This window comes from Monodon monoceros, unplaced genomic scaffold (assembly GCF_005190385.1).
Source record: "Monodon monoceros isolate NGI ecotype Baffin Bay Population unplaced genomic scaffold, NGI_Narwhal_1 Super_Scaffold_3, whole genome shotgun sequence".
In the NCBI taxonomy this organism is placed as follows: domain Eukaryota; kingdom Metazoa; phylum Chordata; class Mammalia; order Artiodactyla; family Monodontidae; genus Monodon; species Monodon monoceros.
Genome location: NW_021703780.1, coordinates 72,181,408 through 72,209,394, shown reverse-complemented (window position 1 = coordinate 72,209,394; position 27,987 = coordinate 72,181,408). Strand labels below are relative to the sequence as shown.

Sequence of the window (27,987 nt, the reverse complement as noted above, 5' to 3'; positions counted from 1 at the left end):
GTTGATGGTGGATATGTTATGTTTTAAGTATTTAGTTAAATATCAATTTTTCAGTTTTCTTTTTCTATTTTAAAGTAAATTTTTTTTCCAGAGCTCCAACTTCTTTGTAGATGTTAGAAATCTCAGAGGCCCTGACACTGAGCCTTGTGTTTCTAACTTACTCCTTACTGCTATCCTATGTGGTAAGCTCTATCGAGTTCCCATTTCCAGATGAGAAAATTGAGGCTCTTGAGTAAAGTGACACAGAACTAGTTTGGCATGACTCTCAATTCTAAGCTTCCAAACACCATGATATGGTGACTTCTCGATCTGTGACTTAATTGTCAAATGAGTGCTACCAATATCTAGCAGAAGTTGAGATTTCTGCTTTGGAGGGAACTTACAGGTCTTCATGGAGGAGGAATTCAAATTGGTTCTAAGTAGATGTGGGGGGAAAAATGATATTAATTTTTCCTCAGGGTTCTTTTTTCCCACCTTGCCCACTTTCCAGGTTTCTCTTGCCTTACTTAGTTGTGCTTTCATTAAACTGAATGATCAAGCATACATAACACCTCAAGCAGCCTTGGTCCCAAAGAGTATCTACCCACCCAGCAAAAATACCCCTGTGTGCTAGTTACTCAGAGTATTCTTATAGCCAGAGCTAAGAACATAAGAGTAAGTTGCAGATTTTTGCCAATGCAGTTTACAATGGAATAGAAATATTCCTTTCTTATAAAAAATATTTCTTAGCAGTCATTTAAACCAAAAGTAAGAAAGAGAACAGTGGCCTCCTGAACAAGGTCATTCTGTCATGAAGTAGCTCAGAGACCCAACATTACAAAGAGCAAGCTGAGAAATGATTATTTAAGACTGAAAAGGCTGAACTCTTGGTTGCCCTGGGTACCGTGTCCTCATCATTGTCGTGTTCTGGCAAGGACTGAAGTCCTCATGCATGACGACTACTTTGCTCTAAAAGTACACAGCCAAAAATAACCATTGGTAATGAACTTAATAACGCCTCTATTTGACCAAATGAGAAATTGAAACCAGTCTATTTTTTTAGACAGAGAAAATCATTGAAAAATCTACCTTTGGTATTCATAAGATATGTTTATTATTACATCAAATTCAGTCTATTTCAATGTTGGAACTATCACCAAATGGAAAAGTGCATTCCTTAATGAACCCTGCATCTTGTTGCTCATATAGAGTTTAAATAGAGCAATTTACAAGAACCACTATGGTGTTTCTGGGAGCTCATGACTTTCTCTTTAGAAGTTGTACCAGGGCAGTGAAAAAGAAGAAATGAAAGAAGACATAACTTTATCACAGTGATATCCTGCTTTTCTTGTATCACAGTGATGGCATCATCCTCCATGCTGATCCTCCACACTGACACTTCAACAAGAAATTTGGAAGACATCTCCATTTCTCCCACTCCTTCATTTCCCATACCCATTTGGTCTCCAAATCCTGAGAATCCTCTCTCCTTTTTACATCTTGACCCTCCCTATCTAATACCATAGCCCTGGCATTTCATTTCTTATCCAACTTCCTTCAGCAGTTTCCTAATACTAAGGTACCTCCAGTCTAAGCACTGTAGCCTGATGGTCAGGAGCATCGACTCTGAAGTCAGATAGCCAAGGTTCAGATCCAAGCTGTGTAACCTTGTGAAGCACTTGGCGCTGTATCTGAGACATAATAAGCAATTAATAAATTAAGATTAGTTGTCATTATTATTCACACTAGTTATCTTTCTAAAGCCCTGATCTGATCTGATCTCTTCCCTGCATGAACTCTCCATAACTCTCCATTGCCTCTTTAGCCTGGCCTGCAGGGCCCCCCGTGATCTGAGACCTGCCCCCCTTCTAGGCACATCTCTCACTGCTCCCCACCTTTCACTCCATCCTTTAATCCCAGTTGTAATTCCCTAAGGGCATTCTGCACATATCCTTGTACCTGATTATCCCTTAAGACTTAGCTTCAAAGCCTTCTTTAACCCTTCTCCAGGCCTCATTGAGAGACACAGCTTCCTTTCTGCCACAAGAGCCAGGATTATCTCCATGCTAACTCTCACCACAACCTAGCTTATCTGTCCCACGTAACTTCACTCCACGTATTTTTTTTGATTGGTACAATATGCTGTGGACTCCGAGTTCTGAAAGGAGCAGAACTAATTCTCTCCTTTAACAAGATAACCTCCTCTTTGTGCTTTTGTTTCTCCATCACCTTGAATAGGACTTGAAATGAATTTTTACTTCCCGCATAATCACTACCGATCCCCCACCCAACAAGACTGCTGCATACTCTAGCTACACTGCAGCTTGCCCATCACTGTCATTCCTTTTGTCCACATCATGTCAGTGATGCCATTGCCCATACCCTTTCCTCTGCCTGGAGACCCTCCATCCCTCTTCTCTACACTGAACACTCCTGTTTTCCAAGGCCCGACTCAGATGTCCCAGCTTCATGAAACCCTCCCTCCTGCACAGAATTGTTTTCTTCCGTCTCTGGTTCCCGTTATCTTCAGGCTCAGTGATAGCACTTACCACATCAGGTAACCATTATTAGCGATATCCCTCGGGCCTGGCTGTGATCCCCTTGTAGGCAGGACTGGCACAGAGCAGACACAGGACTGGCACAGGACTGGCAGCCAGCACAGAGCCTGGCATGAGGTCACGCTCAGTAGCAGCTGGTTGTTAGTCATTGGTTGAATAAATCAATGAATAATATTAAAAGATTCCTTTTTTACTCTAAAGTAAGGTCGTTTCATCAAAATTCCAAAATAAACATCAGCTGTGCTTTGCTTAAATAAGTCCTGAATGATGCTAGTAATATTTTACATTTAAGATTTGATAGATGGATATTAAATATACACACAAAGAAAAAATCTCCCTCTGGGCAGGACTTGGTGATCAGTAGTTCAGAAAGAAGATTTAGGCAGCTCACATTCAGTTTGGCATCTTTACCTAATGACTTTAGAAACACTGCAGTCAAACCAGGAAGCCAACGCAGAGCAAAATGCAGTCTTTAGCAAAATCTATTGTGTTTACTGCAAGCTTTGGTTTCTCAGCTTTCCTCAGCATCTGTACAGTTCAGAGTAATATGTACTGTTTAAAAGGTGTTTAGATATAATAAATTAGTCATTTTAAAGTGTAATTAAATGTAACCATATTTCTCATAGCAAATTGGCTTTTGTAGGCATCTCTTGCTAAATAAATCAAGCCTACTGAGAAAACCATTGACCTTTGACAGACAGATTTTTCAAAGTTTCCAACTTAGAACCAAATTCAATTAAAACAATGCTTTACAACTTCTGTGGAAACCAGGCTACAAGTAATCAATTTTGGAGGGTTCTGTTAGGAGTAGCCCTCGTGAGATTTATTCAAAAACTGGGCTCTAGGCAGCCTTAGGAAGAAAACTAGGAATTAGTTATAATGGATTCTTAAGTGAATTTTATTTTGGTGAAGGATTTTGATTGACAGCATAAAACTATGTCTTGAGGGGTGTGTGTGTGTATGTGTGGTGTGGTTTCTTGTTAGGACGAGGAATAGTTGTTAATAGAGACAGCTTCAAGTGATGACCAAAAGAATTTAGACTCTACATCAGCCAACCTGGGCTCAAATCGCAGCTCTGCCATTTGCTAGCACAATCACTTATAAAATGGGAATAATAAAGCCCCTTCATCGTGTTGGCATGGTGGGAATTGAATGTGTACATGGAATGCGTGTGCCCAGTGCCTAAAAGAGTAGGCTCACGCTAAATGTAATATGCTGCTCCCCCAAAGATGTTCTCCTCAAAGGGCCACTTGAGTGGTCAGAAAAGATTTCTAGGATATTTTCCCTTTTTATCACCACTGAGGGCTGTAAGAATGAGCAGAGGTTCTGTTGTGCTTGTTTTGATGTGAGCTTAACCATTAGAATTCAGACTGACCCCTCAGAGCTTGACAAATAAACTCATTATTTCAATATTTCATTATTTCTCGGTCCCACCTCTAACCTAGATTCAAGAAAAGTATGCCTCATATGCATGCTACCCTGTCAGCAGATGCCTCAAAGCCATCATTCCTTCAAGTTAACAATTCCCATAACCTAATATCAAGCATGTAAGACTCCTCAGCTTGTTAAAAAAAAAAAAATCCTCACATGTATCCATCAACATGGCACACTGCAGAGCATGATATCTGGAGAAAAACGAGGCAAAATGCACTTAATAGGATTACAAGCATATGGTGAGGTTCTCTAACAAGTTATTTACGGTCTTGATTAACCTTGCAACATTTTTGCCATTTTCATATGTTTTACGTAACAACAGAAAAATATTGCCTTTACCTTTTAACATGGCAGGATTATCTTATCTCCTGTCCTTTAATTTAGCCTTCAGTTCTCTCCCTCACCCCAAAATTTCTAGCAGCTTGATTATGGAAAAGCAAAGCTTTTTGTGCTCCATGGCAGTTAATTTCACGTGAGTGAGTGTAGTTTTTCTGACACTAGTGCATAGCAACAGCGCCACCAAAAGGACAAGGTCCCAAGTTTCTAGGATCTGTTCCATTTTTTGGCTCATCAACATATCATGTTTTACACGATGATTGCTGGTTGCTATGTGTCCAATACGTAATACGTTGGCATTTCAGGCTCTTTATAGGTAATAGGTCTTAATTTGTTCTGGTCTGTAGATTCATTAACTTCTTAGCTCTCTTTGGGTATTAGTTTTCTTTTAATGGTCCTGAACTAAAAACGTAAGTAGTTGATTGTGCTAAGCTGCAGATAAATCAGATGAGCAGCTGTTCTTTATACCACCATAGAAATAATATACAAAAATTAATATCAGAGTCAGTGTAATTTCTGTGCTGTCAGGAGAAAATATTGAAATGTGCGAGTTGTTCTGTGTTTAGTGACTATGAAAGTCACCCCATGAAATAAACTTTTCTCATTCTTAGAGTATTGTCTGTTATATCTTATGTTGTCCCAAATTTGGCAATGTGGCAAACTTATTTTCTTTAATTTTAAATATATAGTGACGTGTCATAAGAATGAAATCAAATTAATTTAATTTATGGCAAGGAGATAGTCTTATATATATCAAATAAATGTATTTCAGGACTACTTTTTCTTCCTGCCATTAACTGAACTGAGTTTGTCATACTTGTTATTCAGAAACTTAGGTATTCGCCACTTTAGGTGAACCCCTGAGCTGGGTTAAGCACTACAGCTTACTGGTTCAGAGGGTAAACTACGGAATCAGACTGCCTGGGTTCAAATTCTGGCCCCACTATTTCCTGACTGACATGACCTTAGGTTAACACCCAGTGTCTGAATTTCCTCCTCTGTTAGATGGAGTTGTTAATCCTATCTATTTCATAAAATTGCTGTGAGGATCAAATGAGATAATACCTATCAAGGTTTTAACACAGAGTAAGTACTCAATAAATATCAGTTACTGCTATTATTATTGTTGTCATAGTTATTTGTAGGAGTTAGTTATTATTCCTTTGCTGCTTCTTATGGAACTCTCTAAATGCGGCTGAATTCCAAAATCAATTTTGTTTTTTTAACTTGTGCTTTCATGGAATGTTACCTACCTAGAATAGTAGAAATAGGTTTACTGCTGCACAGGTACAGAAATGTATCTATTCCATTCGTGGATGGGGACATCTGGCTTCAGAAGCCCATCTGTTCCCCCTACCTCCACCCCACCATGTTCAGAGAGCTTTTAGAAGCCATTAGGCACATTCCCATTTATTCTGATTTGGGCCTGGGAAAGCAAAATGACATCATTGAAGTGAAAGCTCTGCCCTTTGAAAGCATCACAGCAAAGTTATGGTAACTGAAATATCTTGAAGGAGCCTTTTAGCTGCATCATTGCCATATCCCTTCCTGTCCCTGAGTCTGATTATGAAATTAGGAGACATGTACAGAGAAAGGGAACTGGGATCACCCAGTTTTGTATTGTACCCACTTCAGAGCAAGACTTGCATCCTTCCCCAACAGAGTCATTAGCAATTAGGGTTTATAAGTCAGTTTACAGCAGTTACACGTATGAGTCAGAATGCTCTGCCATGATTTGCTATTATTCAATTTAAATTGGCTATTGAATAAAATATTTGGGGATAAAAACTTGGTAATTAGTTTTCAGTAGTAAAAATTAAGGAATTGGATATTCAGAGTGAGTTCTACTACCCTACAATTATTTTTAACTGAATTTTTTCATTTACTTTTCTGTCTATTCATGTCAGCAGTCCTTACTACTTCAAAAAGTTTCCACTGATTATTTTTCTCTTTTCTAACACTTAAAAATCACTGTGAATGTGAATCTTTTATTTTAGTGTTCTTTTGTACTGCTTGTTTCATTGGATCTGTTTTATAGAAACATGAGCAAACATGAAAGGGCCAGTCTATGTAGTCTGTGTAAGAACTCGGTCACAAACCAAATAGGATTCTGTAACCATTTCTGTTCTCCAGAGACTGGAGTAAGTCATTGGGAATAAGGGGGTTAGGGACAGGTATAAAATACAATTATCAGTATAAAATTAAGAAAATGGAAATTTGCCTGAATATCAGGACTGTGATGCATAGAGAGTTATTTAAATGCCTGTAAAAGTAAATAGGCAGAGATCCATTCACTAGAGGCCTGAGTACAGGTGAAATTGTGGACGAATACTAATGAATGTATTATCAGGAGTATTTCTGCACCACTGTGAGTTTGTCTGGAGAACCTAGTCCCCTTGCTTACTAATTCCTTTTTTGCTGTGAAATAATAAAGCCTAAATCATAGAACTAAATTTCACTTGCAAATTGCTGGAAGTCTTATTTCTCCAGTGAGATCAAGTATGTCTTATGACATGTTTTTCCTTCCACTGTTCTCCCAGCTGTTTTTTCTTATTACTGAAATGGTGATGCACTGATATTGGTTCAATTACCAAAGTATCTGAGTACATTCAAGTTCATGGGGCATCACAGATAGGCTAAGTGACTGTGATTATTAGACAGGGTGTTTGATTTAAATTAAAGGAACACTTCCAAGAGATTATTTATAGAGGAAGACAGTTTAAAGAATTCCCATCACCCATGTCATTAATATTTTAGGACCCATTAAAATAAGGAATATGTGGAAAATAAGGAATATGTGCCTTTTATGTACAGGCATCATTGCTACGCTGTTTTCTTCAGTTGGGGTCAGCACTATGGGTCCACATTATGGCTGAGAAAACCTTAACGCCAAACCCATTAGGTAAGGAAGTAACAGAAGCCCTCTAAATGCAATTCAAAAATGTACCAAATTCCAAATTGTAATAAAATGAAAATGTTAAAAATGATTTTCATATTAGAATTTCATGGTTGTTAACCACATAAGAAAAATACTTTGAGGTGATATTCAAAAAGAGAATTTCTATCAGATATAATGAAATTTTCTCCCTTTATAGAACAAAGGAAAAACATCAAGTTCCATTGGAGGCAAGTGTTTAAAGCTTGCATGGAATGAAGCTGTTTACCTATGTTTTGAAAAAGGTAGTAACTTAAAGATTTCTTGCGGAGGGGGAAATTCAGATTTCATGTTTTTGTCAGGTATTGGCATCACTTTTTTCAGTTCTCTGATTAACGCTTGAGGTTTTATTATACACTCAGGGAAAATGACCGCCTTGACCTAAGATTTACATGTGTAATTCCAATAATGAAAATAGAGGACTTCCCTAGTGGCACAGTGGTTAAGAATCCACCTGCCAATGCAGGGGACACCGGTTCGATCCCTGGCCCAGGAAGATCCCACATGCCACAGAGCAACTAAGCCTGTGTACCACAACTACCGAGCCTGCGCTCTAGAGCCCACGAGCTACAACTATGGAGCCTGCACACCACAACTACTGAAGCCCACGCACCTAGAGCCTGTGCTTCACAACAAGAGAAGCCACTGCAATGAGAAGCCTGTGCACCTCAACGAAGAGTAGCCCCCGCTCGCCGCAACTAGAGAAAGCCCGCACACAGCAATGAAGACTCAAAAAGAAAATAGAAGTTATCCTTGCAAACTTAGTAACATTGAGATATAAATATATATATTCTATATCTCCGGGTCTCCAGGTCATTGCTGATACTTGGTATATACAGCATTAGTTCCAGGAGATGTCTTGTTTTGTTTTGTTGTATCTGGAAATAGCAACCTTTGTTAACAGTATAAAAATTCCACAAGGAGGAGGATTCCACACATGAACTTTAATTACGCCATAGATGCTGTCTAATCCAGTGACTGATAACCTGTGTTTTCTTACATATACCACTTTGTTACTTGCTGGGTCTCCCAAACAGCCTTCGACTTTTTGTAAAATAAACCAGCCCCTTCTTACAGGTTGTTTCTCAGGAAAAAATTACAGTAATGAGAGTGCATGTGAAAGTACCTGTAAAGAGCATTATGCTGATTAGTGCCTCACAAATGTTTTGTCTTTTACAGCCTGTCAACCAGGGTCGTCACTATCAGAAAGAAATGAATCCACCTTCTCCTTCTAACCCCCGGTAAGAATCATTAATAAGCTAAATTTTTTTTAAGATTATTTAGGAATCGACTGTGCATTTTTCTTGGTTTCATGAAATTGTTTTCCAAACTTCCAAAAGGCTTCCAAAGTTCTTTTCTATAGATGTTTTAATTCAGCCTACTTTTCTTAATCAGACTATGGTGTCATGGTTAATAGTGTAACTAGGTTTAAATAGCACTTCTGCCTTTTACTAGCTGTGGAACTTTGAGAAAATCATTTAAGTCAAAGTAATTCAGGCATACTAATTACCTCGTAGTATTTTGGGGAGGATCATATGGACTAATAATACATGAAAAATCCTTAGCACAGTTCCTGTCACATAGCAAGCTCTCTTTAATTGTTCATTTATTCAATATTATTCTATTTTCATAGGTGTTTCATCTTAATAGGTCTTTGAAGTTTAGTACATTTTAGGCATGAATTTTTTTTGTATCACCTGGTGCCTTTACATTCATCAAGATAGCTAATATGAGTTCAAGTGGCCATTCTCTTTTTTCATAATTTCAAAGTTCGTAATCTCAAAATTATTTTATTATTTCAAAAATGTCATTGACACTTGAGTCATTTGACAATATAGAAGAACCTTATTATATTAGGCTCATTAGAGATAAGTGAATCTGAATTCAAGTTTTGAACTATAGGTAGTATTATATGGCTTTCTAAAAATAGCTAAATAAGCTAGTTTATCAGTATAAGTCAATATCACTTTATTACTGTTTATTAAATACTAAGAATTTACTGAAAATCAGTCTATCTTGGGCTCCACCCACAGGATCTTAGTTATCATAAGATTATAATAACTAATTATCTAATTAGTTATTATAATAACTAATGCACCCCATTATCTAAATGCATCTCATTATCAAGCTCTCTCACCTGAGAGAGGCAGAAGGAATTTGTTAAATAAGAATACAGGGCTGTATCGTGGAAGCCAAGGGCAGCCAGGCCTCAGGAGGGATCTGAAATGAGGAGCTAGAAAGCAGAGAGGCAGGCAGGCAGTATCCTCACTCCATCTCTGTTTGCTTCTTCCTATCTGCTCAGTTCTTCTAAGCACCAGCTTTCTTTACTTCTCAGTCACATATAGCTGTCTTGAGTTTACATATTACATTTCAAAATACATGCTGAGGCTGACAGTCTATGTCTGAATCCCAGTTCCTACTTTCCAGGAGAAAGAGTGTGATTGGCCTAGCTTGGGCCAAGTATCCACTTCTGGTCCAATCAGCAATGAAGAGCCAACCAACCAAGCCATGTAAAATTAACATGGCTAGCAGGAAACCACATACATGGTTTACAGGACTTTTAATGGGGTCCAGAATATTCATGACATAGGTAGAGTAAGTGTTCTTTATTAGTAATCTCTTCTACGTGTGTCTGGTCTATATACTTGATCTGGTCATTCTTGCATGTTACCTAGTAGGGGGAATTGTCACTGTCATAATAAATGTGATAAGGAGTTGAAAACTGAGATTGTAATTTCAGTGTATATAAAAAGGTGTTTAAACATTCTTCAAAATAGTTATCTCTTGATATGCGTATATGTCTCTTGCAATCTTGCAGCTCATCTAGATTTGACCAATAAACTCTTTATCTATATATGAATAAGCTTTCAAGGTAATTGGAAATCCAACTTTGGTCCAAATTATAACAGTCACGACTTGTAAGCTGAGTAAATGAGAGTGATGGAAAGTGATGTTAGAAAGTGGAGCATTTTGTTTCAATAAAAGGAAAATGGGGACCTAATTTTCATGCTACTTCTGCTACTAACCCAGTGTATGATCTCAGACCAGCCTCTCAAACTGTTCAGACCTAATAATAAGAACACCCTCATGTGTAAAGGAAACGATTTCAGTTACAGCAAGCTCTCTAAGGTCACTTACAGATTTATGATTTTGTGACTTTGATGAGACTCATTATAGACTTTCCATATGAAAACGAGTTCCACTATTAAAGGGAACACTGCCCTATATAGGAAACATACCTCATATTATTGGATTAATTAATTAATGTTTAGATGTGGTAGTATTTGATTTTAAACCTCTTTTAAAATTTGATTCCCAAAGATAGAATATAAGAAAATTCACCAAACAGACAGCATATTTTATTTAACCAATTAAATGTTCATTCATTTATGAAATATTAATCTACATTTTCACATAAAATTAAAAGCCAGATTTCAAAGCAAAAAGTAAAATGCTGCCAGCACCATTTTCCAGCAGGTTATCCACCAGTTTCCTAGAAAATTATTATATGGCTGTTCAGAAAATCTACAGATTACATGGCTTAGCTCTTGGCTCATAAATCCAGTAGCTTGGAGAATTGGCAGAAAGGCATTATTGGACCATAAATAAAGAAGATGATAAAATTATGAGGTCAGCATAGATCATCATATAAAAATGGGATAAACTGAATCATGCAATACATGTGATTTAATTTAAAATTGACAGCTATGATTCTTCTTAAGGTTTGTATTGTATTTCTTATAAATAGTATCCCATGCTTTAGACCCTACAATACAGAACTTTAAAATTAAGCTTTGAAGTTAAAAGATACTAATAATGACTATTGAAAAAATAAGAAATGAAAAGGTAAGTCTCTATGTCTACCCCCTTGGATAAACAAGCATCTCGCCTGAAACTTGTTGAAAGTTTGGTGTGCAGAAGCTCTGAACAACACATGAGAAGCAGGAAGGCTCTAGATTTCCTGAATTAAGTGTTGTTGTGATCAAAATAATGCAAACATGACGGGGATCGGGGACATGTGTGTGCAGGTCCTCCAAGAGGAGAGTATGATGGTGCCCTTTGGGAGGTGAAATGGCCACATTAGCTTCAGTGAAATATCTGCAACTACTCCAGAGACCTAAGAACCTAAGATTTGTAAATTATATGGACTCATACCCACATATGTACATATTTAGAGAGTCAACTTTCAGTTAGCTTTATTAGTATAACAGAATAACCAATATCCCCAAGCTTTATTAATATAACAGAATAACCAATATGCCCAGTCTTTTATTTACATTTTATTCTGGAAAGATTTTTATTTCTGTACCATAATTACCTTCTTAGTTTTATATATTGATGAGTAAAGTTAAAGATAGTATGCAGTCCACGAAGCAGACAAATTTGTGTTTTGAAAAGTTATCTCTAGGGTAAAAATGGCTAAAACTCTGCATATATTCATATAGTGGTTTCCTTAGAGTAAAAGAGTTCACTTGCACTCATAGGGCAATGCTTGATATTGGATGGAGGGTGGCATACAATGTTAGTCATTTCCTGAGAAGTTTGCAATCTGGGGATTGAAATACACATGGTTCACCAAATCATATTCCCTTGTGTGTCTAGATTTGCAACAAAGCCATTTCCCCTTGCTTTGGTAGGCATGGGGGACGGGGGTGATATTTCCCACTCTTTTTGCCTAACATTCTGATGGACACTTAGCATCTCAGTTGCTGGGGCCCTTGCTTCCATTGTTCACCCACACTGCATCGTGGGGCACTGACAGCTTGTATGACAATGTGCAGAAATGGCTAACATAATCTAATACAATTTAAAGGAGTGTTGGGAGGAGGAAACAATTTCACAGTTCATTCATGTTGAGAAATGTTTCCTAGCATGTAAACTTACATGCTGCCAAATTGAGCAAAATGGATGCTGTTCACAGTCTTCAGTCATTTATTTTAAAATGCCGTCTATTGGTTTGCGGGGTTTAGAGCTGCCCCTTAGGCACATCTACGTATGTGTTCATGTAGATTCTTCAGAACAGCTCAAGATATTTTTGCTCAGGAACGGGTTTTATAAAGTAAGCTGTGATTACATTCTGGTTGTCTGTTCACATGGATGGAGTCGGTAACCAGTCTTGCGTTTCAAATGATGATTACGCTTGCTATTTTTATAACTCATTGGTAAACTAAGGGGGGAGGAGGGAAGGTAGTCAAAGGCTCTGTAAGGTTCCAAATGGAAATAACAATATAGAAAATGGAAATTTATGGAAATAAACGATATAGAAAATAATTCTAGACTGACCAAACAGTCATGAACGGCATGGTTTTCTTTCTAACCTGTTTGCTTTATGATTTAACATTTATCCATAATTTTTTAAAATGTCCTTGCAGATTGTGTTAGGGCTTGAATCCTTTGCAGCCTTGCCACGTGTTTGTGCGATATGAACATACTTACAACTATCATTATCCGATAAATCCCTGTAGACTTTGACAGAGGGTTAATAATCACTGACCTCGATTCACACTGGCTCAGCCGGCCTGACCGAGGCGAGCTGGCCTGTCACTGTAACCTACAGGCACTGCTCTGGACTGATCACGGTGGCTTCATTTATCTTTTCTCTCCAACAGTCAGGAGATGAGCTTCTCTTCTATTGCTTAAGGTTTTTTTCCCCCACCAACACAAGAGAGAGAAAATGTATAAACAAAATTAAATACAGAACTTGTATGTCATTTTCCTCTTCAAATGATTAAGTTTGGATGATTTTAAAACAAGTCACATTTTTAACAAATATTCCTCCTTAGACCAAAGCACAACAGAGGTTTTCCTGATTAACTGTGCACACAGTTTCTCTAAATGTAGTGTTGTTGTTTGCTACTACCTATATTTTGGCATTAAATCTTAATGATTTGTTTGTAAAACCAAAGGCATCAGTTTTTACTTTCATCATTTCTATTGTTAGGTTTACCGAGGAAAAGCTATCCATATTGGTGCCTCTCATTTCATAATCCCCTTCCCACAAATTCACACCTGCTCATTGTAGGGGAGTGACTTTCCATACTCAGATTCCTCAGGTCTGATTTAAGATCCTTGACTGAGGACCTGTCATGCTGTTTTCCAGGTTCCCTGGGGACAGAATGGTATCTCTCCTCCCTGTGATGCTCAGCACAGCCTGGCTTGGGTAGGGGCTCTATCAGAATGTGAGCTGAGGGAGGGAGCAGGGAGGTATGCCCACATACCATGGAGAAATGAAAATCTTCATCCTAAATATTAACCAGTTAAGTTTCAAATATTTTCCTACATCCTTGCAAGAGTTTCCCCCTTCCTTTTCTGAAAATGGAAGGACAATGGTATTGCTTTATCCACTACCAGGATAAAATTGTGTTTTGTGAAAGGCCCTTGTTTGGACAGAGTTTAAATCTGATTTTCATGTATGTTCCACTCCCTGCCAACCCAGAGATCCATAGACACTGGTAACCATTAGAATGGCCCTAATCTTTAATATATAATATAATATGTATTATTTATACAATCTCTTTAATAATAGCTTCCAATACCTTCTATATTCTAATGACTCTCAAAATTATATGTCCAATCCTGACCCTCCTCTGAATTCCAGACTCATCTCTCCAAGCTGCCAATTTGACAGATATTCAATCCACTTGGATCTCTAATGTATACCTCAAATCCATTGCCAAACATAACTTGGTTTTCTCTCCCTCTACACACATCTGTTCTTTCTTCAGTTTTCTCCATCTCAAAAATGCCACCGTCATCGCCCTTTTACTCAAGTCAGAAACCAAGAGCATTCCCTGGTTTCTCTCTCTAACCCACCCATGTCCAGCCTCAGAAATTCATACTGGTACACCCTCCAACCATAGTATATGCCAAGTCCAGCCAGTGCTGTCTCTTTACTACTGCAATCCTAGCCATGTTGCCATCATCCCTCACCTGAACAAATACCATAGCTTTCCACCTGCTTTCTCTGCTCCTTTGGCCCCTACAGTCTATTCTCCACTCAGCAACCAGAGTGGTATTGATACATCTAAACGGGCCTGAAGTGTCCCCCCGTGTAAAACTTCCCAAAGGTTTCCCTCTGCTCTTAGGGTCAAGTCGTGCTCCTTATCCTGAATGCCCACCACTCAGACCGTGTTCTGTACCATTGTGCACCTTGCTCACTACGGATCAAATACCACCGTCCTGCCTCATTTTCTCAAATACTCCAGGCTTGGTTTCACCATAAGAGCTTTGCATGAGATGGCCCCTCTGCCTGGCATTCCCTACCCTAGAAAGGACATAGCAGCCTCTTCCTGTCTTTCAGGTCTCCATCTAAATGTCATCTCCTCAGAGAGCCCCTTTCTTAGCATCCAACCTGAAGTAGCCCCAGGCAGCCTCATTACATTATCTTTTTCGTTTTTACCATAGTACATTTCACTACCTGATATTTACTTGCTTGTTTCTTGTTGTCTACACACACACACGCACACACACACACACACACCCCTCCAGAATATGCCACACACACCTCCAGAATATGCTAGAATGTAAACTGCATGAACATAGGGCCTTTATCTCTCTTGCTCACTATATCCCTAGCTCCTCAAACAGTGCCAGGCACAAAGGAGACACTCAAGAAATGTGTGCTGAATTCATTAAATCTCACCTCACAAAAATGACTTTCCCTCATCTCTCTACACTAGCTGCATCGTTGCGTACTTAACTGTTAGCTGGAACCCAGGAGCACCTGTATACTTTTCTCCCTTGAGGGTGTCTGGAACCTGGCCCTGTTCCCACTTGTAATAAATGAAATCTCTCTCATGAATTTGTTTTAAATGATCCCTTAGAAGATATGCACAATCTGAAGTGTCTGGCAAGTGTATCATTTTAAAACTTTAAATAGAGACTTTTGTATTGAATTTGAGAATTTTCTCTGTATTCTTACTGGAAGTTGCTTATCCGTATTTGCCTATTCATGCCCATTTCATGGAGTGAGGGTGCCAACGGCTAGAAATCTGCTTGGGTTGGCACTGCTGTCGAATGTGTACTTAACCCTCACCAATTAACAGAATCTGGATAGGCAAATGGAAATGAAGAAAAAAAGTATATATGTATATACAGAGAGAGAAAGAGAGAGGACGAATCTGAGCCTATGGTGCAGGTACCCTCTTGACCCAAGTGACTCCCTGCCCTTCATGCTTCTGGAGGGGTCCTCAGTTCACTGGTCTAAACTTCACAATAGACTTTAAAAACACCTGTATAAAGAGACTCAGCTGGGCCCCTTTCCTCCCCAGTCTACAGCAAAGGCCAGGCTTTAGCCTCTCTAGCCCTGCCCCAGTGAAAACCCGAGCTAAAGTCATCCTTGGTAGCAAATGGAATCCCTGGGGAATCATCCTGCTTCTCACCTCTGACCACTCTGAACCTAGGACCCCGCCCTACACAACTTTAGGACCACCACTTCTCCTTGGGTTTCAGAGGACCCAGCAATTACCAACAGGGCCAGACAGCTGGCAGTCCCTGCCCCATCCTTTCTCTTTCCTCCTCTGCTCTTGGCACTTGGCCTGCCCAGCCCATTTTCAGTCCTGGTTTGATCATTTATTCTACCAGAGCCCATTAGCTCAAGAGTGCGTACCTGCTCAAATCACCCTGCCCCAGGCCCTAAGTACTTGTCACCCCAGAGAACTGGGTACCACCCCTACCCACTGGACCACTATTTCTTTGTATTCACTCTCTCCACTTGTTCATTCTGGCCCTGCCTGCCTGGGCACCTGCCAGTCCCCTCTGCAGCTTCTCAGTTGACTTGCCTGCGTGCTCTCTGACCAGGTCTGTCAGGCCACTGGGGCTTAGCTCTTCAACTCAAGTCTCCTAATTTTCCAGCTGTACTCCATGAGAGAGGCTTCTGCCATTAGGGCTGAGGGTATACTCATCAATATTTTAGGTATTGTTATGTTTTCCAAAATTACAAATTCACAAAACCCATTTGCACAAGAGTTTCAGAGCAACAGATTGCATCTTCTCCTCCCACCTCCCCAAAGCTTCTACGTCCGAAATGATGGGTCCCTGAAGAATCTTAGCACTTTTAACTAGCAAAATGTGGGGCTCCTGCAGATTACCCAGGCCTCCCCATTCACTGTTATCCATCCATATGATGAACTCAGATTATCTTTGGCCCAGGGTCCAGTGTAAAGAAGGTAACATTCCAACTTTTTGCAGTTTCAGCTTTTAATTAAAAGATTCAGCTTCCCCTTCTAGAGTAATGAGCACCTTTTAAAAAAAATCGAAGTACTAATTCTAGTTTCTAACATTCACCTCTATTCTGTCTGAGGGGAAGGAGAGAGGAATGCAGGCTGAGGTCCAGGATAATGACGTGAACCTAAGATATGGAAGACCATGATTATGGTTACATGGCCACAGCCAGTCACATCCGTAGACTCACTGCCTCACCATTCACTTTGTAACCTAACGCAGAATAGCTTCCCTGGTTGTTTAAACACGAAATGACTGAGAGCGTGTTGCAGTTCACACCTTCAGTAACATTCAGTGAGTATTTTGAAGCACCTACTATGTGCAGAGCACCGTGGAGAGATGACTTTAACATTCCCCCTGAGAGCTTGCAGTCTCCCAGCACAGGCAGTCCACACCCTGCATATCAACAAGGCTGTGTGTGAATGCTTTAAGAAAGGTGCCTCGGGGTGTGGGAGCATGGACCAAGCCTGGCACACAGAAATCACAGCCTTTTCCAAACCCGGTACCCACTCACAAACTCTGCTTTTGTTGGCAGTTGGTTCTACTTCTTCCCTATAATTCTTTTGTTTCTCTTGTTAATGAAAAACATTACATTTTGAAATTGATTAAAGTTAGAACACATAATTTTTCGCTCTAGCAATATATTATGTTTACCAGAGTTTACAGCTTCATATCTTGCTGTTCATTACCTCATAAAAATCCACTCGGTATAATAAATATCATACAAGTCAAACGTCCAGCCTAATTTTAAAATTTCTTGAAGGAGAAAAGGCAAACAACTTTTAGCTCATTTGATTGGATTAACACTAACATTATTGTTCTATTGACTCTTTCTTGTCCATTGATTTTTAAAAGCCTTTAGCTCCCTTGCCATTCAGTAAAGACAAATCAGATGCACTTTGGTGCTTAGGACAAGAAGATGCTGTTGGGTATTGGGTGTATGCATGGAAGAAAATTATATATGTGCTGAAACAAGACTGGTTAGAAGGCAGTTTCTCATATTTCGCGGTAAACGACTTGTGTGCTTTTGACTTTTGAGGCAATAGTGTCCTTTGTTTTATTATGTGAAAGCTTGGATTAGTAACAAGTGAAGCTAAATGGTGACTTGTAGATAATGAACTTTATGGCTTAAGATGAAAGGAAACTAGCTAGAATTTTACATATTCTCATGTTTTTCAGTTCTTAATTCTCTTTATTTGCAGAACTTATAGACTAGTAAGCAACTGAATTAAAGCAAGAAATGAGGGGAGGGTAAAATATCTTCTGTTGAATTAATAGTGAACAGTTTTTAAACAGCAGAACCATTTGTATTATCAAAATAACAAGAAACCTGAGATCTGGCCTGGCCTGAGGTTAATCAAAATCATGATAAAAATGAAGCTCTCAGCTTCAATAAAATCACAGTGTGGCTTTCAATTAAGTAGTGATGTTTATGCTAATGAAGTCCTGTCTTTGAGGGGGACAATTCATCCTAAACTACTGGATGAATTGCTTTTTCTTTTTTTTTTTTTTTCCATATCTTTTTCTGTACATCAAGGGTTTGGAGGTAGAAAGAGAGAATCTATTCACTGGCCACTAGTATTGCAAGAAAATTCCATTTTGGTCAGTGTTTTGACTTGGTGAAGGGTGCAATTACTTTGTATTTTACCATTTGCCCTCTTCCGACCTTTTTCACAGTACTTTTATTGAAACCTGAAATTGCCTTCATTTTGGAAATACTATCAAGTCACATTAAGAATCCAGAAAGTTTTGGTTTCTCCTGCTGAAATAATGGAAGAAATGGGAAACAAACAAGAGCACCACCCTTGTGGCATTCTCTAAATTTGCTTGTGATATTTTAAATTTCAGTGCTAGCCAAAAAGAAAGATACAGCAAGGCATACCGTAAATGAAGATATTATGTATTAGAGAAGGAATGAATCTGTCACTTTGACGGATTGTGAGGCAAAGAGCAGATTAACAGATTACTCATAGTCAGAAGGCAGCTCAGCTTGAAAAATGTGCAGGAAATGATAAGTGCGGGTTTGTGCTGATTTAATGATATTTTTAAACTACAATAACACTGTGGTGGTATAATATAATAAAGCACTTTGCTTGCATTTTTAAATCATCAACATATTTCCAGTTTGACCTTAAGAAACATTTTGGACCATTCTCTATTAAAATATGTAGCTTTCAAATTAGAAAAAAAAAGTACCATCTAAAATATCACAGCAACGACCTTACAGGAAATCAGGAAATATTGTTGGCTTTTAAAATCAGTTATTTCCTAAACTAGCATTTATGATACAAATTTTAATTATGTTTTAAGCACCCTAACAGCACATGTACTTTCTCTTTGGGCATTTAAATCACTTACAACAAGAAATTGTTATCTTCTAACAACCATTTCCAGTGAAATGCTTCATAGATGGCACTGATATGCCTTCATATTTTCATTGCAGGTTTTTAGTTTTGTGGTTAAGATCATGGAGTACTTATGAATAAAACTATTATATCTACCCACAGATAGTAGATAAAAGTAGTTCAAATTTGAATTGAGTACTCTGAGTCATAGCAATAAATAAGATAAATAACTTGCTTTATTTTATATTATTACAAATATGTATCAGAAAGCAAAACTTCTTAAGAGGTTTATATTTTTATATAAAATAAAATTGGAATTTGAATATCATACTCTTAGTTAATTTGACAGTGATGGACTGCCATTGTCAAGAATTTGCAGAGTAAAATTTCTATAATGCACTTAAATGGTTTTTACTGTAGCATCTTCATATTCAAAATCTAATGTAAGGCTTCACTTGTTTCACATTATCTTCTCTCAGCTCACCAATGATAGCTTTTTTTACATAATTAGGTACAGTGTAACTTGTAAGGGAGTAAAATATATTTTCTATCTGAACACTTGTATCTAACCCAAGTGCAAATAAATATACCAATATTGCATGCCCAGGGCTTGAATCCCAGACATGATTGTGGCTCACGTTATGTTTTACATATATAGTGAAGACTTTCATTCATCATGTTTTGTGCATTTCCCCTCTTCTAATATTAATGCTCTCAACTTGGGGTAAATAAAAAAGCTAATGTAAAAAGGTAGTCAGTATTCTTCTTGAAAGAAATCCTGAAATGTATTGAGCAAAAGTTGTTTGCATGATTTCTGGTCTCCTTGCATATTTATGGTCTGCAGTAGTTACTAACACAATTTGCCAGGTAGTCCCAGCTCTTTCAACCCCAAGCACATTGTTGGATTGCATTTCTAAGTCCACTTGGTTTTGTGTGGACCCAATTAGCCCAACTAGTTCTAGCCAGTGAATTGTGAGAAAGATGGCTTATGTTGTTACTTGGGTGGAACATTTAATTGCAGGAATGAAACCCTCCAGAGTTCTCTTTTCCTCTGACACCTACCAGAAACATTCAAGATGGTGGTTGTTTTGTCAGCCTGGGTGCTGAATGACCATGATAAACAGAGTTCTCCTGCTCATGTGTTATGGACATTTAACATGAGCAAAAAATAAGCCTTTGTTGTTTTTAAGCCACTGAGATTTGGGGATTGCTTGTTAGCATATACTTTCATATTTGAAGATTTAGAAATTGGTTAAAATTGTTGAGCTCAGTATGTGACTCATTGGCATATAGTAGAATAAGTGGTTTTAGGAAGTGATATAGTATTCTGGTTAAAAGCACAGTCAATGAAATTAAAATGCCAGATCTGTATCCTTTATTTCTCTAAACCTCAATTAGTTTATCTAAAATAGAGGTTATATTTTACTACCTACTTTATAGTGTCATTGTAAGGATTAAATGAGATGATATGTGTAAAGAGTTTGGGGCAGGGACTGGCACATGTATTTTCATTAAATGGTAGAAAGTGGTGGTAAGGATATCATTAGGAATGTTAGGAATAAAGTTTCCCAAAAAATATCACACTTTGAGAGAATCAGACACTCCTAGAGAGTTTGGAGATTATCAAGACGATTTAACCCAACATCTCTTCAAAAGTCATCTCTGCATATTTTTGCCAAGGAAGCAGGCTCAGTGCAACGTAAGGCAGTGTTTTTCATTACTGAGCATTCCTTATACTGAGCTGACATAGGCTTCCCTATAACTTCTCCCCACATGATGCCCCTTGAAATTTTTGAATATTGCTTTTTTGTTGTTTAATTTTCTCCTCCAGCCTCTCACTTTTCCAGCCTCAAGCCCACTTTGCCATTCCTGGTCCTGGCATAGTCTTAATTGCCTTCCTTTGGACGTCTTTGAGTTTTTCAAATTGAGATCCTCTAAATTGAATAAAATCACCGAGTAGTCCGGACTACAGTTTGGCCATTGACTAGAACACTGTGTGTATTACTGTAGCTTGAATCATTTTTTTAGTCCCCATATCCCTCTAGTGGCTTATCTTTGGCTTTTGGTCACCTAAAACTATCACCGTCTTTCTCCTGGACCATTGATATAGCCTCCTAAGTAGAATCCCAGCATCCACATGTGCTTTTTCACCACAACCCATACCCATTCCCTACAGAGTGGTCAGAGTAACCTTTTCTAAACACACATCTGACTGTGACACCCCCGTATTAAATCCCTTCAATGACTTTCCATTGCTCATAGGGTAAAAATCAAACTCGTTCGATGGCCTACGAGGCTTGAGTGGCTTGGCCCATGCCTACTGGGCCAGTCTTACTTTGTACCATTTTCCTTCTGGAGATTTGTGCTTTAGATACACTGGCCTCCTTTCCTTTTCTCAAATGTGCCTGCCTCAGGGCCTTTGCCTACTGTTCCCTCTTCCTAGAATGCTTTCTCCTACCTTGCCTTCCACCTTGACTGGTTAATACCTGTTCATGCATTAGATTTTCTTTCAAGTGACACTTCCCCTAGGGAACCTTCAAGTCCCTATCCCTATGTTCTCATAGCACCTTTTAACTTCACAAAACGTATACATTTTTGTGTGATTATCTGACTGATTTTGGTCTCAGGCTCCACACTGTACGCTCTAAGAAGGCAGTAACTCTATTTTTGCTCACCATTGCATTTCATGCTAGGATCTGACACAAAACTGGATCTTGGTAAATACTTGTGAAAGAGATATTGCTGTCTGAACCACTTTTCTTGACTATCAAAATCATGCTGAATCTCAAATCTGTCATCTAACCTATTCTCTCAGCTCAAGGTCTTCCATAAATTTGAAAAGTATGTTCACTGTCCCTGCAGAACATGTATTACAGATATATGTAACATATGTACAAAATATGTACAAAAATAGATCATAGCTGAATATAAAGTCCTTTGGTCCGCCATTAATGATCTTCCACCAGGTTAATATTGATCAACAGCTGATATAACGTGATATGATTATAGGGAAGGAAAAAATCCTTTTTTCTTCTACCCTCATAGATTCTGCCCTGAAAATTAAACTGACAAAAGACAGATTTACAAAAGGAAAGCATACAAATTTTATTTATGTGTGCAGTGCACATACACAGGGGAGAAACTCAGTGATGAGTAACTCAAACGGGTGGTTAGAACTTGGAGCTTTTATGTATATATATCATCTTAACAAAGAAAAATAAATTTGAAGACAAGTGACAAGACAAAGGAAAAGGGGTTTAGGCTTTTAGGAATGGCAAACTATGGGAGGGTACATATATGGGGGAAAATAATGGAAGATAAGGCTTGTTTTAGTAAAGTTTGTTACGTAGATTCTTCTCAGTGCTCTCTCTGGCCTGATAAGAGTCTCTCGTGATTAAGTCATACCCTGTACCAGCAAGGGCACCTTCCTCACAGTAAATTTCATGTCCTACTTTTAAGTAGAAAGGGGGAGATCAGAGAACCCTTCCTGAGTCTGTTGTTTCTCAAATGTCTTGAGCTCAAAATAATCAAAATGCCAAAACAACATCTTTTGGGTGGTATGTTCGGAACCCCTACATGATGAATCTAAATTATTTAAATTTACAAACAGGCCAATATTGTCATGCTGTTCATAGATGATAATTCGTTCACTAGCATATGATCTCTGGGATGTTATGATTCACACCCATGTGCGGCTATCCCACATCCTTTGTCCACGGCAGACACTGCTAGTGGGTCACAATCCTCTTGCCCCTGGGCCCCATCATGAACTTAAAATCCTTCTTAGTAAGGTACTCCAAACAATACCATCACTCACAATTAGCATGGGATTTATGATCCATTTGTCTTCTTTGAACTAGAATTTCCATTATTCCTTTAGTCAGCTAGATTTTCGAGTGGAATTTATTCCTAGCCTTACCTAACTCTGAAATTATCACCGTACCAATATCTCCTACTCTAAAAGTCATCCTCCATCTTCTGTAAAACCTTCCTTGACTGAAGTGAGATTAGGACTGCTTCTTCTCCACAGCCCTGACTCTGTTCTCCACATCAACCATGATTAAAATCCTACAACATTAAATGACAAGCATGATATATATTTTTTTAATTATTTATTTATTTTTTGGCTATGTTGGGTCTTCGTTGCTGTACGCGGGCCTTCTCTAGTTGCGGCGAGTGGGGGCGACTCTTCCTTGCAGTGCATGGGCTTCTCCCTGCGGTGGCTTCTCTTGTTGTGGAGCACGGGCTCTAGGCGCGCGGGCTTCAGTAGTTGTGGCTCGCAGGCTCTAGAGCGCAGGCTCAGTAGTTGTGGCACAGGCTTAGTTGCTCCACGGCATGTGGGATCTTCCCAGATCTGGCCTCGAACCCGTGTCCCCTGCATTGGCATTCTATATTCTGTATTTTTAATATTCTATTCTATTCTATATTCTATATTTTTAAATTAATTAACATGAGTTCTGCCTGTAATAATGGCACACTTGGTTATTTCACACTGAACTTCCTTCTGAGAACAACCAGAAAAGCCAGACAAAATATGAGAATCATCTGATTGAAGCCGTTGGAGAACTTCCAAGGCAGTGAGAATTTAAGGAGCCTTGCTCCAAAAGAGAAGGGAAGCCAGGAAAGGCAGCCTGCATGTTATGACACTTTTCTCAGGAAAAATTCCACTTCAGAAAGTAGTAGCTGAGAGGCTGAGGAGCTGAACATAGCCTTCAACAGCCTCATGGGCTTGGGGGACAAAAATTTGGAATTCAGGACCTATGAAGAGAAGAGGCCGTAGTAAGCTCCAAAGTGCTACACCCTAGATGGCAAAATTAACCAGAAATAGACCAGCTCTCTGGAAGACTCAATACACATTTATTTTGAACCATTCTACTTGCTGATAGCCCTCTGACCCTACCCTAGTTGCCTGCCAGAAGCAAAGCAATCACATCTAGAGGAAGAAAACAATTGAAATAGAATGTGAGCCACATGTATAATTTAAAATTTTCTAGTAACCCATTTAAAAATTTTAAAACAGGTAAAATTAATTTTAATAATGTATTTTATTTAACCCAGTATATTCAAAATATTATCTTTCAGCATGTAATTGTAGAGGAAATCGTTTTCACTGCCAGCTTAGGTTTGAGTGATGGGATCAGGCGGCTGTGAATTAACTGACAGCAGATTAACAGGAGAAAAGGTTTATTACACATGCATGTAGAAGCATTCAGTAAGGAATGGCTCTCTGAACGGCCGGCCGGGGTAAGGGTTTATATAGCAGCTTAATAACGGGGGATTCGGGAGTGAGTAGGGCTTCGTTGGGAAAGGATTGAAGGATCTGATAAGGCTTTGTTTACACAGTTTTAGTCACTTGAGGTCAGTTGCCTCCTTGACTGGAGACTTTCCCAGAGTTGGGGGTTTGTAGCAGCTGATTCTTGAAAAGCTCTGCTTTAGTCACGTAAGGGAAATTCAGATAAGATTTATTTCTGCATCTGTCCATATGTTTTCAATTTAAAGCAATCTTTATGCCATTCTGGTTGTTTGTTGTTCCCTTCACTATCAGTATAAAATATTGTATTAATGAAATACCTTACATTCTTTATTTCATATTAAGTCCTTGAAATCCAGTGTGTCTCTATGACATAAATCACAGCAAGATCCTTTTTGACCCACCTCCTAGAGAAATGGAAATAAAAGCAAAAATAAACAAATGGGACCCAATGAAACTTCAAAACTTTTGCACAGCAAAGGAAACCATAAACAAGATGAAAAGACAACCCTCAGAATGGGAGAAAATATTTGCAAATGAAGCAACTGACAGAGGCTTAACCTCCAAAATTTACAAGCAGCTCATGCAGCTCAATATCAAAAAAAACCAAACAACCCAATCCAAAAATGGGCAGAAGAACTAAATAGACATTTCTCCAAAGAAGATAAACAGATTGCCAACAAACACATGAAAGGATGCTCAACATCACTAATCATTAGAGAAATGCAAATCAAAACTACAATGAGGGGCTTCCCTGGTGGCACAGTGGTTGAGAGTCCGCCTGCCGAAGCAGGGGACACGGGTTCGTGCCCCAGTCCGGGAAGATCCCACGTGCCGCGGAGCGGCTGGGCCCGTGAGCCATGGCCGCTGAGCCTGCGCGTCCGGAGCCTGTGCTCCGCAACGGGAGAGGCCACAACAGTGAGAGGCCCGAGTACCAAAAAAAAAAAAAAAATTACAATGAGGTATCACCTCACACCAGTCAGAATGGCCATCATCAAAAAACCTACAAACAATAAATACTGGAGAGGGTGTGGAGAAAAGGGAACTCTCTTGCACGGTTGGTGGGAATGTAAATTGATACAGCCACTATGGAGAACAGTATGGAGGTTCCTTAAACTAAAAATAGAACTACCATATGACCCAGCAGTGGCTCTCTGAACAGCCAGGGGTAAGGGTTTATATAGCAGCTTAATAAGGGGGAATTCGGGAGTGAGTAGGGCTTCATTGGGAAAGGATTAAAGGATCTGATAAGGCTTTGTTTACACAGTTTTAGTCGCTTGAGGTCAGTTGCCTCCCACTACTGAGCATATACCCTGAGAAAACCGTAATTCAAAAAGAGTCATGTACCACAATGTTCCTTGCAGCACTCTTCACAATAGCCAGGACATGGAAGCAACCTAAGTGTCCATCAACAGATGAATGGATAAAGAAGATGTGGCACATACATACAATGGAATATTACTCAGCCATAAAAAGAAACGAAATTGTGTTATTTATAGTGAGGTGGATGGACCTAGAGACTGTCATACAGAGTGAAATAAGTCAGAAAGAGAAAAAGAAATACCGCATGCTAACACATATATATGGAATCTGAAAAAAAAAATGGTTATGAAGAACCTAGGGGCAGGACAGGAATAAAGACGCAGATGTAGAGAATGGACTTGAGGACACGGGGAAGGGGAAGTTGGGAAGAAGTGAGAGAGTGGCATGGACACATATACACTACCAAATGTAAAACCGATGGCTAGTGGGAAGCAGCCACATAGCACAGGGAGATCACTCAGTTTTTTGTGACCACCTAGAGGGGTGGGATAGGGAGGGTGGGAGGGAGATGCAAGAGGGAGGAGATATGGGGATATATGTATATGTATAGCTGATTCACTTTGTTATAAAGCAGAAACTAACACAGCATTGTTAAGCAATTATACTCCAATAAAGATGTAAAAAAATAATAATAATGTAGGATCCACAATAAAAAAATAAATAAAATGGCTTAGAAATGTTAAAAAGAAAAAAAGAAATCCACTGTGTGTTTTATATTCACAGCACATTTCAGTTCAGACTAGCTCCATTTCAAGTGCTCAGTAGCCCCCTGTGGCTAGTGACTACCATATTGAGCAATGAAATTCTAGAAAACAACTTTGAAGAATAGCATCATGACCTTGGAGTAGGAAAAGATTTTATAAACAGGTCTCAAGTTTCAGTAACCATAAAGGAAAAATTGATAAATTGGACTGTATTAAAAGTAGAAACGTATTAAAGGACACTACTTAAGAAAATAAAAAGGCGTGCCACGGAGTGGAAGAAGATATTGCCAACACAGGAGGGGCTCCAGAATATATATGTCTAGAGTATATGAAGAGCAACAAATCAGTAAGAAAAAGGAGGCAATTCAAAAGAAAGCAAAAATGGCCAGGAGACCTGAACAGGTATTTCACAAAAGAAGATATCCAAATAGCCAGTAAACGTAGGAAAATGTGCACAAACTCATTAAAAATCAGAGAAATGCAAATTAAAAATGTACTGTGATCCCACTACACCCCATCACAATGGCTAGAATATACAATACCAAGTGTTTTGGTAAGGATACCAAGGAACTGGAACTCACACTGCTGGTGGGAGTTTAAATTGATACAACTACCTTGAAAAGCTATTTTGGCAGCATCTCTGTAAGCTGAACATACCATAGATATATAGCCAGTAGAATACATACATATGTGTACTCAAAGACATGCATAAACTGCGGGGACACACTCAGACCCCCCAGAGTTGATAGAAGCGTTATTTTAAAGTGAAAACAGGGCTTCCCTGGTGGCGCAGTGGTTGGGGGGCCGCCTGCCGATGCAGGGGGCGCGGGTTCGTGCCCCGGTCCGGGAGGATCCCACGTGCCACGGAGCGGCTGGGCCCGTGGGCCGTGGCCGCTGGGCCTGCGCGTCCGGAGCCTGTGCTCCGCGGCGGGAGAAGCCACAACGGTGAGAGGCCCACGTACCGCAAAAAAAAAAAAAAAAAAAAAAAGTGAAAACATTTGAGCTACAGAGACCAAGAAAGAAATCTTATCTGAACTTCCCTTATCTGACTAAAGCAGAGCCTCCTGAAAATACAGCTGACATTCAGCTGCCATGAAGACAGACTGCCCATTTCCAATAGCATCAAAAAACTTAATAGAACCTTCCATACTTTCCCACTGAAGCCCTAACCTCCCCCGCAAACTTTTAAGTCGGTCTATAAACTTACATCTCTGGCTATTCAGTGAGATACTTATTACTGAACAACTCCCATGTACATGTGTAAATGAACTATGTCTTTTCTCCTGCTAATCTGGCTATTGTCAGTTAATTTGCAGGGCTCCCACCACTGGACCCAAGTTGGAAGAGGAAAAAATTTTCAACATAAACACATTCATGGTAGCCTCAGATTGGAAACAACACAATCTCCTTCAGTAGTAAAAGGCATAAGTAAACCGTGATGTATTCACACAACAGAATAGTATTTACACTCAAAACCATGGATGAGTTTTATAAATGTAATTTTCAGGGAAAGAGGCTAGACAGCTGAGGAATACATATTGTATGATTTCATTCATACAAAGTTCAAAAACAAGCCTATTAAATGATAGTGTTAGAAGTCACCATCGGACCTACTTTGGGGGAGCAGCAAGTGTAATGAATAGGAGAAGGAGGGAAAGAACCTTCTATTCTTGGCCCAGGTGGTGCTTATAGTAACTTTCAGATCATACATTGAGCTGTACATTTATTATTTGTGCACGTTTCTATGTGTATGTTGCACTTTAATAAGATAATTTATTGATAAGAACCATTAGTATAATTCTTAGTCTAATATAGTCAGTTTGCTCTTTCTGGTATTTCAGTGTTTCGGTATCTTCCCGCCTTTTTTACAATTTAGCATGTAAGTTTTCTATAGAACAAG

The 27,987-nt window shown here is 39.0% G+C and overlaps 1 protein-coding gene across 4 annotated transcripts in view; it reads left to right on the top strand.

Annotated features, from left to right (window-relative positions):
- Window positions 1–27,987, top strand: part of CUNH3orf67 (chromosome unknown C3orf67 homolog) — a 260,137-nt gene that overhangs the window by 201,036 nt on the left and 31,114 nt on the right. For all 4 annotated transcript variants that reach the window (XM_029244383.1, XM_029244384.1, XM_029244382.1 and 1 more), the window contains one exon: window positions 8,422–8,483. In XM_029244383.1, the coding sequence (XP_029100216.1) occupies window positions 8,422–8,483 (62 nt within the window). The remainder of the gene's footprint in view (window positions 1–8,421; window positions 8,484–27,987) is intronic.